The 15,770-nt window shown below is 42.8% G+C and overlaps 1 protein-coding gene across 1 annotated transcript in view; it reads left to right on the top strand.

Moving 5' to 3' along the window:
- SUSD6 (sushi domain containing 6) overlaps nt 1-15,770 on the top strand; it is a 176,642-nt gene that overhangs the window by 137,242 nt on the left and 23,630 nt on the right. The window contains exon 3 of the mRNA XM_029598794.1: nt 3,015-3,233. Coding sequence (XP_029454654.1) covers nt 3,015-3,233 — 219 coding nt within the window. The remainder of the gene's footprint in view (nt 1-3,014; nt 3,234-15,770) is intronic.

Raw genomic sequence — 15,770 nt, 5'->3', positions numbered from 1 at the left:
CCTCCTGACACAGGATACCCCTCTGTCGTGCACACATCCTCTCTGGCATGCGCACACACACATAGACTCTCACACAGGTTTCCTTTCTCACATGGGCTCACTCTCACACACACCCCTCCTGACACAGGCTCACTCTCACACACACCCTCCTGACACAGGATCCCCCTCTCTTGTGCACACACAGTCACGTGGGCTCCTCCCTCTCTGGCACGCGCACACACACACAGACCCTCACGCAGGTTTCCTCTCACACAGCCTCACTCTCACACACACCCCTCCTGACACAGGCTCACTCTCACACACACCCCTCCTGACACAGGATCCCCCTCTCTTGTGCACACACCCTCACGTGGGCTCCTCCCTCTTTGGCGCACGCACCCTCATACCAGTGGTGTAGCCAGAACTGAATTTTGGGGTGGGCCCAAGGTTAACATGGGTGGGCAGTAGGCATATAGGTTTGAGCCCTATTAGTTGTACTCTTATCAATAAATAGTACCTTAGAATGCACCTGACAATGGATTTATTTGTAGTCTGCAATAGCCATCATGAGTGACACTTTAAAATATTTTGTTTCAAGCACTTACCAACATATAAAATAGATGAATACAAATCAATAAGCTATTTTTAATGTGTTGCAGTTTATACACATATAAAAAGTAAACACACTTCACAGAAACATCAGGTCCTGTCATGTAATAAAACAAATATCAATGTATTTTATGCATCCTCTTTCCAGATATGCAAAATATATCATATGTACAGTAAACAGCAATAATCATAACAATCATAACGTAAGATTTGCATTTGGTGCAGAGCAGACCTAGGATTGTTCATACTATAAGGTGCAAAAAATATATCTATTCAGATTCTGGTGTCACCTCATTAACAGCAAAACAAACTCCCTCCACTGCCAAGCACTTTGTGAACTAATACAAACCCCAACAAAAATATAATAAACCATCTAGAACCTTGCCATAGCATACAATAATAGCAGGTAACTCTCAGGACTCAAACAGCAGCAAGCTTATCTATGAAAAGGCAGCAAGGCAAGCATTACACCTGGCCCTAGAACTCTAATAAACCACCTACTTGGCAAAGAAGTTGGACTGTTACAAATGCCTATAGAGAAACTGCACGCTAGCCGAAATACTGCTCCTCTGTCACACGTGCACCACAGACAGAATAAGAAACTATAAATTATAAACAAACACCCAGATAAGACTAAAATGGAAACACAAGAAACCAGAATCTGAACAGTGGAATACTGAAGAAAAAGTAAAATACAAATATATAAGAAATGCATATTCCCAAAGAGAGCATATTTCAATCGCTGAAAGTGAAAATAATTTTTTTTTGCCTTCGTTGTCTAATCTTATTTTTCTAATCAGTTGGTCAGTCTTTCCTAATTCCTTTTTCAAGGTCTTTTTTTATTTTTTCTGTTTCTTCTCTCTTCTGTCTTCTTTCCTTCCTCACACACTCTCTCACCCAGGCTCCCACTCTCACATGCAGGTGCGCTTTCATATATTCTTTCACACACAGGTTCCCACTTTTACATGCTCTGTCACATGCCTCCCACTCCTACATATTTACTCCCTCTCACATCCACAGGATCTCATGCCCACATACACTCTCCCACATACCCACACAGGCTTTTCACTCCATATGCTCTTTCTCTCAAAAACACGTGTCACTCCCACATGCTCTCTTCTCCCCCGCCCCCCCACACACACACACACAACACATGCTTCTCACTCCCATGTTCTCTCTCACACATACAGGCTTCTTACTCCCAACCATGCTCTCTCACATACACAAGCACACAGTCTTTACTACCATGCACTTTCATGCATACACACAGGCTTCTCACTCCATGCTCGCTCTCATGCATGCACACAAGCTTCTCACTCCCACACAATTTTATCAGGGATCTCCATCTCTCCTAGGCCTCCTTGCTGTCCTCCTCCTCAGGCCACGCAGGATGAGCTCCACAATGGCCCTGCGTCGGGCCTCCTCTTCTTGGGCCTTGCAGGATGAGCTCCACAACATCCTGCATTGGGCCTCCTCGGCGTCGAGCAGCACTGATTGGGTGGGACTGAGCGAAAAGTGGGTGGGCCAGGCTCACCCGTGGCTATACCAGTGTCTCACACAGGCTACTCTCTGGTGCACACAGGCTCGCTCGCTCTCTCTCTCTCACATACACACATTCCCCCTACACAAGGCTTCCCCTCGCTCATGTACACACATGCACACCCCTTCACATAGGCTCCCTCTCTCACAGACAAATAGGAAGTCTCAATCCCACACATACAATTCCTCTGTCATAGAAGCTCCCAATCCTTTACTCACACAGACTCCCTCCCTCCCTCTCTCTTTTTCTCTTCATACGCACAAAACCATCCTCAAAAGCACACTTCCTTTCTGGACTACATAGGCTCAGCTCTCTCATTCTACTGCAGGCGCAATGGGCTTGGCATGCAGCAATCCTGGGCCTCTCACGACTCTCTTCCTCCAGGCCTAATCTTTGGCAGTGAGCAGAAATGGTTCTGTTTATGATCCTCTAGGACTCCTCCTTCCTCTGCTGCAAGCAGGATGGGCTCCGCTCGCTATCCTCTGGGTCTCTTCCTTAGCTGCGAGCGGGTGGGCTCCACATGCGGCCTGCCAGGCCTCTTGCCAACTTCTGCGGGAAATATTGAAATTCTGCACAGGAAGGGAATTGGCAAAATCTGTGCTGCGCAACATTCTCCAAGGAATAATGAAGGGGGTATCCTACTGCAGGAAATATACATTTTGCACAGTTGAAACAAAGTAGTAGTGTCAGCATATTAAACTTCATTGTGATATGTGGGGGACATCTTGACATCACTAACTACTCTGCTCCTACTAGATGGATCATAATGTTCAGATCCTGGAAAGTCAGTTTGTTCTGATGAAACAATACATTTTAGCACAAGTCCTTTCTTAAGGATGAACTTCTATAGTTTTTTATAGCAAATATGTTTTTTTTTTTCTCCTAGTTTGTCCCCCTCCACCGGAACCTGAGAACGGAGGCTTCTGGTGCTACCCAGGCCCCTGCAAAAAGACCCTGAAATCTGGCGCTGTAATCCTGACATCTGGCACAGTAATTGAGTATTTCTGTGAAGAGGGCTACATGCTGAAAGGGGATTATAAATACTTGACATGTAAAAATGGAGAGTGGAATCCAGCTATGGAAATTAGCTGTCGGCTCAAACAAGGTCAGTATATATGGACATCTTGAGAACAAATGTTTTGGGTTTTCTTTTAAAGAATAGTATGAGTAAGTACATTAGAGGTCATGAAAACAAATCTAGAGAATAGAATATATTTATACACAATGTGTGTGTTATTTTTCAGATTTGCAAATTTGATTACCAGATATGGAAAGTTATTTTGGAAAATGTTCAGGGTATAAGGTAAATGCTAAGAGAACAGAATTTTTGGTTATGCAATGAGCAGCAATTAAGTGAAATGATTAGAAAGTCTTATCTTTATGGCAGTGTTTCCCAATTTTTTCATGTCTAAGGCATATCTACCTTAATGAAAATGTTCGGTGGCACACCAGCCTACATGGAGCAGGCACTGTGATTACGGAGAGAAATCATCTGGCCAAAAGAAAAACTAGGAAAGCACAGAAAGCCTCACCAGTCTCTCCAAATTTTAAAACTGAGAGGGAGGAGGTGAAGAACACACATGAACCTATCATATTAGTGTGTCTGTCTCTCTCTGTATATATACACGAGTAGAGATATATAAATATGATGCACTGGAATAGGGAGATCTATATTGATAGATAGATATATATAGAGAGAGAGAGAGATCTGTATTTGTGTGGGCAGCTGGCTCAGTTGTTTTCCTTGGCTGCCACATGCAGCTGCCAGAGCTCCTTGACTGCTGCTGCAGTTGCATCCAGTGCTAAATGCATGATCTTATCTTACTCAGCCTGGAGATAACAGAGGCTTTGAAGGACTCAAACATGAGGAGGTGCTGTATATAATGTAGATGCTGCACAGTGTGTGTGCCAGCTAGCCATCCCTTGCCTGCTGCTTATTAATTACCACCCTTGAGGGCTCATGCTATACCTAGGAAGAAGCATGCATGTTTACACATGTTCTTGGGAAAAAGTTTCTACATGTTTCAGAGCCACTACTGATGTCTCTCGCTATAAAGCACTGAGTGGGAGCCCATGTGCTGGCCTGGGTATGAGCATCAGGCAGTGGTGAGTTTTCTGTGGCACTCCTGAAGACACACAGAGCGCCATGGCATACTGCTTGGGAAACACTGCTTTAGGGCCAGTCCAGTGGCCCCATGGCAGTGCACCGCACTACACATGCAGAAGCTCCCCAGTTCAGTACTCAAGTAGGGTCTTTTGCTCCCCTGGTCGACTACAGTTGCTGTGGAGGCAGCATTCTAGGCCCCTAAGTGGGGGAATGAGGGAAGTTATGCCCATTGCTCAAGTTTGACTCCTGGTGGCCACATTCAGGGCTCAGGATTGCAGGGTTCAGGAAAGATCTCAGGTGTGTGTAGCCCCTGGCCCAAGGCCATCCCTGTAATAACCAGCTTAGGAACATAGAATGAAAAACCCCTGGGTAGTTGCAAATAAAGGCTGAGGCTAATGGCATCAGGATCCTAGCACTTGTTCTGATTTGAAGTGAAGGCCTGAAGTAGTAAGAGACTGCCATGTAAAAAAAAAAGTCTTTAAATGTTTGTTTTAAAATGGGTTTCTATAAAATAATCTGATTAATAAATTAAGTGAAGAGATAAGTAGATGGAATATATTATACTCGTGAAATGGCAGAATCAAAACTACAAGAATGAATGTGAAATCAAGATTTTTCTGTTTTAAACATTACCAATTAGAATTCCACTTACTATTTTCAGTAGTATGTAAATTACTTGAATAGTAAATGTACATAGAAAGGGAAAAGACCCAGGATAATAAGGTTCATGATACTGTAATTAAGTAAAGATAAAAGTGGGTTAAGCTTACCAAATTTGAAATGTTATACAGTGGCTCAGTAGATAATAAAGAACAGTGATATAACCTGGATTACAGTAAAGGAGCATGATTGTCCGAAAATACCATTTTATCTTTCCTTTATTAGCAGAGAAAATTTGGTAAATTTTAATTTGGTGACTCTGTGGTCTAATTACCTTTCATATTTATAAATAATTTAGTTCAGAAAAGGCATATTTTTATAAACATTTATTACTAAGGCACTTTTTAATGACAGCCTGGACTTGGGAAACTGCATAAATCTTTCTAATATTAAAAGTAATGGATGGCACACAGATACTGTTCTAAAAGGACTAATATCTAAACTTTTATCAATCTCTGCTTGAAAAAAACATTTAACGGTTTCTTTATTGCTCTAAATGAGTACTGAAGATAAATATTGAAATATCTTCTAGAATTTGGGAAGAAATATAAAAGTACACAGAATACTATCTACCCCCATTATGTCAGGAATTTCAGTGGAAAGTAGGTTGAGATATTTCTGAATAGACATAATAGACTGAATAGACAATGCTATAATAGACAGATGGAGAAGCAAATAAGTGGCAAAAATGTGTTGTAATAGGGAATTTTGGAATTGTCCAAGGTTAGAACAAGTTTGGAATTTTGTAGTAACCAAGGTGTGCACAATTCTAAAAAAAAAAAAATAAAAAAAAAATTTTTTGATCTGTCTGGAGTCATGGAAGATCAAGATTTTTCAGAGAAGAAAACATATTAATCCCCTCTCCACCCCCTGTTCTAAAGTAACTTGGTGATTTGGTAGCAAATGTTTCAAATGAATAACACAGAAACGTAAACTTATGACCTATGGCAACAATATCCTATTTATGGGAGCAGATGGGAATTAATATTATGGAATGAGGTAGTTATATTAAAATTACCGTAATAACTCTCCTATTTTCTTATTCTTAGAAGGAAAACACGAGAACAGTTGAGTACTTTTTTCAATTTCTTTATTAGATTTAAATCATATTTCAAAGAAACATGAAATAAAACAGAAAAAAGGCAAAATACAGATACACACTAGTGCAGATATGTACAACCGCATCTTGTTAAACAGTCCTCATTATGGAGTTACTCTATTACGAAAAACATCAAACAGTACTGATCCATTTCCCAACTATCTAGTACTTGGACAAATCTTCCTAATTTTGCTAACAGAAAAGTCTTCAAATGAAGAGGATCCATAAAGACAAACTTGTTTTTCTGGTAGGTAACTATACACGGAGATTTTAAATAAAACAAAGCTCCTAACAACAAAACCCGATTGCCTCCTCTTTAACTGTGTCTCCCTGGATACATCCGGAAAAACCTGCACTTTTTGACCACAAAACAAAGTATCTTTGTTTAAAATATTGCCTGAAGAAAATCTCTTTGCCAGAGGTCAGTGCAAATGAGATGACAAAAGTAGATCTAGTAAGAATATTATCAGTAGAGGTCTGCAAAAATAAGGAAACAACTGTACTACGAGAAGGGTGCAAAACCTCTGCTTCTCCCTCCCCATTACCAGGTATTTTCTTTTTATCAGGTATATAATAGCAATTAGATATCATATTTATCTGCCAGAAATTGCAATATACCAACCACATATTTCTTAAAGTATTCTTCCACCGAAATCAGAAAATTCAACAAACGTAAATTGTTAAATCTGTTTTTGTAATGACTCACACTTAGCGTACAGTAACATCTTATCTTTAATCCCTGCATTAAATAAGGCTGTAAATTAGGGATAGAGATGGAATGATTAGACACTTTTTTGATTCTAAAGATAGAAGTCTAGCATCCACTTCCTGCAATTTATCAGCAGTATCCCGAGAGAGTTGATATAATTGGGAAACAGACTGCTTAGAGTCTGTACCCACAACAACTTTCCAAATATCTTTAAGGGATATCTCCCTAGATATAGGTACAGAATTAGGCCTCCCCCACTTCTTCACCTGCCAGTTCATGAACTGGAGTAGGGATTTAGAATTAGGATAGCGTTCTTCCCATCATTTGTCTGTCTCAAACTTGTTTCCAGTAAACAATCAGTGCCTTCCAGCTGAAATTAAGTAAAATTGCTAATAATCTGATCAGAATTAACCTCTTGCTTTTTTCTGGTTAAGGTAACTGAATTGGGGGGAGGGAATCTGACTTTAGGACTCGGAGAGAGATCCTCCAGTTCTGTACTAATATTATTATGCAGTATTGCGCTGGAGTATACAACATAACTATCCATTGGCCCACTGATAGGAGTTGAGCTTTTGGCTTAAGAGGAAGAAGAAACCTTCCCCTTCCTCTCTTTTTTTTTCCCCATTCTTAGCTGATTAGAAGAAGAAAATGGCATAAGGGACGTGCCCTTTTGGCTCACGGCTTTGGCGAACCGGCAGCTGTGCTGCACCTACTTTAATAGGCCCCCGATGCGAAGATGACACCTATGTCGTGTGTCCTCTATGTCCCCAGGTGGTGCTTCTCTCCTTGGGGTTCCAACAAGTGGCAAGGCAGGCGAGGTGACTCCAACAGTTGAGTGTTCTGTAATAGATATTTGAAAGTTGCCTTATCAGATTTTTTATTAGGTTAAATTTGGTTATTGATATGTAAAATTAGAGGGAGCCCAAAGGATAATGGCAAACATTTTATATGACCAATAGAATGGATATGTTAAGACATGGAATTGGACTATTGTAGAATATTAAATTACATATTCTAAATTCTTTTGGATGTTTTATACTACTGTATGAGATCTGTGAACACTAAAAATAAATAAATAAATAGAAAATGATAAAGATACAAAAAAAAATTTACAAACGTATACAATAGCCTTAGTTTCAGCTTTTGCCTTATCTTCACCATCTTCCATGTATAAATAACAGGATAGGCAATATACCTAGGGACTTTTATTTTCGGGTTTTTATTTTTCCTGGGAATTTATCAGGGTTTATTTTGACAAGAACAAAAGAAGAAAATCAGTGGAAAAAAATTATTCATCAATTTTCTGGGAGAATATCTGAATTTATTTTGGTGGACAAAAGCCACCCATGTCCCAGTCCATCCCAACCCACCTATTTAACTTCCCCTCTCCCCAACATTTCCCCTTCTTTTTTTCCCCACGCTCCTTCTACTCTTTCATTGTCTCCCTTCTTTCCAAAACTCTCCCCTGTCAGAATACCCCTCTCTCCCCCTCACAAAAATCTCCCTCCCAAACATTATTCATCCTTACCCACTGCAGTGACTCCAGGCTCCTCCTTCCTCCATTTTGGTCAGCATGCTCATGTTCCCACCCTCTGCAGTGCAGCCCTGTATTGCACTTCTGACTCTTCACAGAGCACATGGAGCCTGCTGGGAAATTCTTCTGAGTGAGAGTAGCTGCTTTGTCTGTGGGTGGGTGACTGGAACCGTACTCTGGCTGGTGCTTCAGCCCCACCCTCTTCCAGCGGTAAACCAGTGGCCTGACCCTTCACTTGATGACAGCTGCGCACTCCTACAGGAGCAGAGAAGCTCTGTCCAGGCTCAGCTCTGTGTAACCTCATCTTCCTGCACTGGTGTCAGGAAAAGGTTTGCATATTTTGGCTGCTTGGGAGAGGGAGGAGGATGGGACATGAATACAGCAAGTTTTTTCTGCCTGCACTGATTTTCGGAAGCTGCTGAAGCACTGTATCTGCAGCTCTTCATGTCACATAAAATTAGAGTGAAGATAGGTTTAAACTGATATTCACCTTGGCAAAGATCCAGGCATTTACATGTGAAAATTGGTTTAAATTGAAAATGGAGGACCCTAACTATATCTCATCAGAGAGGTATCAAGTGACATGTTAATTCTATTGCATTTCCTATATTCAAAAGAGAACTGGCATAGAGTATAGGAATGACATCCTAATCACTAAAGCTCCTGTACTTGTGTAGTAATGTGTTTTTTTTTCTCTCTCGGGGCCCAATGTAATAGGGTGCACTCAGCAAAGAGCACGCGCTTTTTGTGCACAAGCTGTATTTGCAATGCAGCAAGGGGTTTATACACAAAATGTGGAAATCCCATGCTAATGAAGACATGATTTAGTACCTCCAACTGCAGAGATGCACTGGCTTAACTTCTATCTTTATGCTGGAAATTTTACTCCTGGTCAAAAGTGCATAAAGTTTCCAGTGCTAATATTAGTATTTGAGCAGGAGTTCTGGTACATGAATCTGAAGTCGGGATTTATATAAAGAAAACATGCTTTCTTAGCATTCAGACAGTTTAATCCACACCAGTGGATTATTCACCTCTATCAGCAGATGGAGATGGAGCAAAGCTAACGTTATGGTATATATACCCCTGTGCGGACATCAGCCTGCCAGTATTCTATCTCTCAACAGATGTGGATGTGCAGCTCCCTACTGGGGATTGCTTAAAAAAAATATTAAAAGGAAAAAAAGGAAATTAATTTGCCCCACTTTCTGTGGTGATACCTTATGGTCCCTCCCTTAGTCGAGTTTTCCTGAGGTGATATCTGCAGATCCCTCCCTCAGTAGAGTGCCTCGGTCTGATAGCTGGTTTTCTGGCGTGGACTTAGCTGTAGAGAAGAGAGAAACAGCTGAGAGGCTAGCAAGTGCAAGGAGCCAAGCGCAGTGATGAAAGTCTTTGCCCTCTCCCCCTGCAGCCGGAGACCAACTCTATACTCGGCCAGGTTGGGCTGAGCTCAGGTAAAGAGTAAATTTAAAATATTCAAAAAGGGTGTCAAAACTTGGCTATTCGAACAGGCCTTCCATGATTCTTAAATGATTTTATACCCTTTTTAGTATTTGTATTTATTTATCTTATTACTACTCTTACTGTTCTGAATCTTTAACTGTTTACATTTTATTTTTAACTATTTTATTTTAATGGTTTTATTATTTTATTATGAAATTATGTATTTATATCTTTTAATTTAATTTTGGAAAAACAAATATTTTTAAATGGATATTTGTTAACAAATGTAAACCGATGTGATATGTTCTCATGAAAAATCAGCATATAAAAATTAATAAAAAAATAAAAATAAAAAAAAGTGAGTTATTCCCTTCTCCTTCTGGTTTCCAAGCCTCAGTGCGCGATCTGACGTCCCTTCCTGCCTCCAAGGGAGCTTGGGGAGTCATGGCAGCTTGGCAGGTTGAGCAGTCTTTTGGCTAGGCCCCACTCTCAGGCTTTGCTCAGAAATGTGGTAAGCTGCGGCAGCGTTCGCACGCTTTTCTACGCACCAGTCTGCCGCAAAAGTGTCTGATATTGGTTCGCACTTGCATTCTCAGGTGGGCACCTACCTGGACTGTGTATTGGGCGCCTAAATTTTGGGCTTTGTAGTGTGAGCTTATTGAACAGCTTGTTTTTAGGCACCCTGTCCAGACTCACTAGTGCGTGCACACAGTAGGAGACACAGTTCTTAGATGCCTTTGGGAGCGTGCTGCTGGTGGGTGTTTATCCATGGCACCAGTAGCAAAGAAGCCTAAGCGCCATATTCGGGCGTCCCCTCTAACTTGTCAGCGCTGCTTGGAGGTTTAGGGACAGTTAACTCTGGCTGATTTTGCTGTGCCCAGCCCTTCCTAGCATGATGTGGGAATGAGACTGGAGGGGGACCTGTCAGCAGGGGAAGGCAATTCAGTAGACACAGGACAAACGCCCTGTGGTTTTTGTATGGATCCTTCTACCCTTTTCTTGGGTGGAATTTTTTTCAAGGGTTGCAGTCCTTTCTTCAGGCACAGTTGGCAGAGCTGGCCAGACCTAAGAGTTCAGAATCGCAGATCCCCGCACATCTGGTGCTGTGCGTAAGTATCTGAGTACATCTAGACCTGCTGGTGGAACATGTTGATTGGGACCCAAACAGCACGAATGATGAAGGCAATTCTTATTCCCTGGAGTATGGGAAAATTCCTCTGGGGTTGGAACTGAATAAACAATGTTGCTGGCTCTGATCTCCCAGACATTGAAGATGCTAGGTGTGCGGGTGTTGATTCCATGTCTGAGACAAAGAAGAATCCCATTTTGGTTTCTTTGCGTAAAGCATTATGGATGCTTTTCAGGAATTGATTGATCTTGAATTGGGTGCCCCAGAAGCTAATTTTAAAGGGGGACAAGCCTTGGAAGCGCTGTACCCCCTGGATCCGGCAGTGTGAGCAGTTGCGCTTTCTAAAAGTGGATGCACTGGTGCTGTCACCAAGTGAATGACTATTTGTGTAGAAGGGGGCGAGGCATTGAAGGGATGTGCAGGATAGAATTGAGGCTGTCTTTAAGAGGCCTTGAGGTGGTGGCAATAAATTTGCAGATAGCATCTTGCTACTCCCTGGTGGTTTGCTCTTGCTTGCTTCTCTCTCAGGAAGTCAGTGAGTCTAGTTTGAATTCCAGGGTGCAGCCCACAACCGCCTTTTTTGGCGGTTGTGGGCTGCGACCTGGGCTGCACTTTTGCCAGAGGGGTGGCTTCAGTGATAGAGACCAGGCATTAACTAAGACTGAGGAATTGGTCGGCTGTTACAATTTCAAAGTCTAATCTTAAGAAATTGCCTTTTAAAGGGTCACTCTTGTTTGGGAGTGAGTTGGAAAAAAATGGCAATAAGTGGGGTGAGTCCCAGGTTCCTCGGTTACAGGAGGATCAAAAGCATGTGCCAAACTCGTTCAGTGCGAGAGTTCGTGCTAAGAATTTCAGACATTTCGATACTATAGAGGAACGGCTTCAGAAGACTCAACCTTTGGGTAGATTTGTCTTTCGTCCCAGTCCCAGGCAGCCCAGATATGGGGTATGGGCTCGAGCAGCGGTGCCCCCTGACTCCCTCAATGAGGGTGTGCTGACCCACCCCCAGGATCTGGAGATAGGGGGTCACCTGTCTCTCTTTATCGGAGGTGAGTCGAGATCACATTAGACCAATGGATTCTAGAGATAAGAGATGGCTATGTTCTGGAGTTGCTCATGTTCCTTAGGACATTTTTGTGGTATCTTCCTGCAGCTCTCTGCAGAAGAAGCAGGCCAGTGGAGTGTACGTTGTCAAGACTCCTTAGCTTGTGGGCCATGATCCCAGTGCCCATGTCACAAGAAAATATGGGCTGATTTTCCATTTATTTCATTGACCCAAGAAAGGGGTTTCCTTTTGCTCCATCCTGGATTTCAAGGAAGTCAGCTGTTTTTTGCTAGTGACTTGTTCCTGCAAGGAAACCTTATGCTTGCTGATAATGGCAGCACAGTCTGGGGAGTTTCTTATGTCTCTAGATTGTCAGAGATGTATCTGTATATTCCCTTCCAGTTGGAGCATCAACTGTGTATTGCTGTTTTGGGGCGACGACATCAGTTTCAAGTGTTACCCTTCAGTTTGGCCACACGCCCAGAACCTTCTCCAAGGTCATGGTGGTTGGTAGTGGCAGTGTTGAGAGAAGATAGCATTCTAGTCCACCCATACTTAGATGATTGGCTAATTCAGGTCAAGAAGCATGAAAGAGTCTCTTCAGGCTTTGCGCAACATGATCTCCTAGCTACAGGAACTAGGTTGAGTGGTGAACTTAGCCAAGAGCAATCTGCAGCCAACCCAGACACTCTATGTTTGTTTTCAATACAAAATAAGGCAGGGTGTTCCTGCTGGAGAGCCGCATTCAGAAACTGATAGCACGGGTGTGACTATTGACAGAAATACTATGCCTGACGTGTGGTCTTATCCGAAGGTGCTCGGGTTGATGGTAGCCACCCTAGAAGTGGTTTCGTGGCAAGGGTGCATATGAGTCCTCTTCAACTCACACTGCTTGCATGTTGGAGTCCACAGTCTCAGGACTATTCAATTTTGGCTTCAGTTACTGGTGGAGATCAGCATCCAACTGCAGCGGTGGTTGCAAGCGGATCATCTAATGGGTGTTCCCCTACGTACACTGGACTGGCTAGTACTCACAATGGATGCAAGCCTCAAAGGTTGGGGGGCTCACCTTCAGGTGTTGACAGTGCAGAGGTGCTGGAGTACAGAATATCATCTCTGGAGCATCAATGGGCTTGGAAGTCTGTGCCATTCTGTTGGCATGCTTGGAATTCATCGATCGCTTGCAGGGTCTAGTTGTCCAAATGATGTTGGACAATATGACAATGGTGGCTTACATCGATTGCTAGGGAGGAATCAAAAACCTGCAAATGTAGCAGGAAATAGCTCAACTCATGGAATGGATGGAAGTACATCTTCAGGAGATCTCAGCTTCACACATTGCAGGAAAAGAAAATGTAAGAGCAGGCTTTCTCAGCAGACAGTCTGGATCCAGGAGAATGGGATTGTCAACTAAGCGTTCCAGGTCATAGTGGGCCGCTAGGGCCGCCCTTGTCTAGACTTGCTGGCGACATCACAGAATGCAATGGTTCCTCGCTTCTTCAGTCGCAGGAGAGATCAGACGTTTTCGGGCATTGATGCCCTTGTGCAGGAGTGGCCGGAAGGCAAGCTTCTATATGCCTTTCCCCGTGGCCCATATCGCACAGAATGATTCAGAGATTTGAGAGACACATGGGGTTGGTGCTTCTGGTGGTGCCCGATTTGGCCCAGGAGGCCGTGGTATGCAGATCTGCAGAGGCTTCTGGGGGACTCTCCTCTTTGATTACCGGTCCACAGGGATCTGCAACGGCAGGAGCCTATTTTTCTCAAAAATCTGATTTGATTTTTGTCTTATGGTATGGCCCTTGAGAGGGTTGGATTGTTGAAGTATGCATAGTACGCTGCTGTGATTTCCACCTTGCTTCAAGCACGAAATCTCTCCACTTCCTTAGCCTATGTTCGGGTTTGGCGAGTGTTCAAGGGGTTCATCTTCGTTCGGTTAAAATCCCGCTGAGTTTGGATTTTTGGCAGGATGGTTTGTTTAAGGGTTTGACCCTTAATTCTTTGAAGCTGGAGCTTCAAATTCCCTTCCAGCTGGAGCATCAACTGTGTATTGCTGTTTTGGGGCGACGACATCAGTTTCAAGTGTTACCCTTCAGTTTGGCCACACGCCCAGAACCTTCTCCAAGGTCATGGTGGTTGGTAGTGGCAGTGTTGAGAGAAGATAGCATTCTAGTCCACCCATACTTAGATGATTGGCTAATTCAGGTCAAGAAGCATGAAAGAGTCTCTTCAGGCTTTGCGCAACATGATCTCCTAGCTACAGGAACTAGGTTGAGTGGTGAACTTAGCCAAGAGCAATCTGCAGCCAACCCAGGCACTCTGTGTTTGTTTTCAATACAAAATAAGGCAGGGTGTTCCTGCTGGAGAGCCGCATTCAGAAACTGATAGCACGGGTGTGACTATTGACAGAAATACTATGCCTGACGTGTGGTCTTAGTGGTACAGGTGGTGGCTCTTGCCTGTTTTCAAGATCACGTGAATGGTGAACCCAAGTCTGCCCATCCGGATGTGGCCTGGTTCTTGAAAAGGGATGAAGCTTCTTTGTCCCCCCTTGCTGCTGTTCTGGATTTTTCTAGTGGGTCCCACATTTTGACCACTGCGTAGCCTCTCCTTGAGGTTGGTTACTAGAGGAGGATGTTCTACACGTAGAGTTTCTGAACTGCAGGCTTTGTCTTGCTGGGAACTGTTCTTGCGAGTGACTCCGGGCTGGCCCAGCTGCGAACTGTTCAGGCTTTTTTGCCGAAGATGATCTGATTTTCACTTGAATCAATGTCACTGCCAACTCTGGACAGGGAGAGAGATGTGGATGAATATTCTGTTACGGATCTTGGATGTCAAGCAGCATATCATGAGATATTTAGAGGTTTCTAAACATCTCGGGAAGATGGACTGGCTGTTTATACTCTTTGGTGGGAGTAAGCAGGGTGAGCTGGCATTGCAGGCTATGATAGCCTGCTAGATTAAGGAGGTTATCACGACCATGTATGTGGATGCTGAGCAGCCGTTGCCTAGTCAGGTTAGGGCTCATTCCGTCATGGGCGGAGACTAGATTGTCTCCTGTCAAGATTTGCAGAGCTGTGATGTGATGTCCTCCTTACACACCTTTTCCAGACATTATCGCCTGGGAAGGGACAGCCTTCACACATGCGGTGTTGATTGGATGGCAGGCAGCCTTTCACCCTCCTGAGTGGCTGCGTCTCCGGGGATTACTGGTAAGTCAGTTCCAGTCCCTAAATTAGTGATATTACGCTCCTTGTCTGAACTCAGTGTTTTCTCTGTGACCAAAATGAACTCTTACTGCTGAACAGCAGGCTGTCAGCACAGTAGGCAGGTATAAATGGGTAGATTTTCTGCCTACATCTTCGGTCTCTAATTAAAACAGAATATTTTTCAAATCCATTTGTGAAACTGCAAGTAAAAGCTTAAACAGTTTCTTGCTAGTGCACAAGCTTGAAATGGCATACAGAGACTTTTGTTTAAAGCGCACAACCTTTGAACCTCTGCATATGAAGCTTTGCTAAAGTAGAGCGTGGGCCTTTTATTGTATTCTTGCATGTAACTCAAATGAATTGCTTTACTGTCTGGATTTTATTCATCATTTATGACACATTCATTTTTGCCAATACTGTTTGAAGGCAAAAGAAATGTTTTTTGTTTTCAGAAGCTATGTGATAAGTAATGGCCTCTTGTACTTTTTATTTAGACATTTTATATACTGTCATTCCATTTATAGATCACAACAGTTTACAAAGTGACATTCATAATTATAACATAATTAACAGTCAGATATGGATTGGTTACAGAGGGACATGCAAAGGCAGGCATTTATCTATCAAATCTATCAAATTCAGTTTTCTAGTACATATTAACATTGATCTAGCACAAAAGGCAGAGTTCATATAATGAAAATATGAAG

Source organism: Rhinatrema bivittatum, chromosome 4, assembly GCF_901001135.1.
Source record: "Rhinatrema bivittatum chromosome 4, aRhiBiv1.1, whole genome shotgun sequence".
NCBI lineage: Eukaryota > Metazoa > Chordata > Amphibia > Gymnophiona > Rhinatrematidae > Rhinatrema > Rhinatrema bivittatum.
This window is presented reverse-complemented; position numbering and strand designations above follow the sequence as displayed.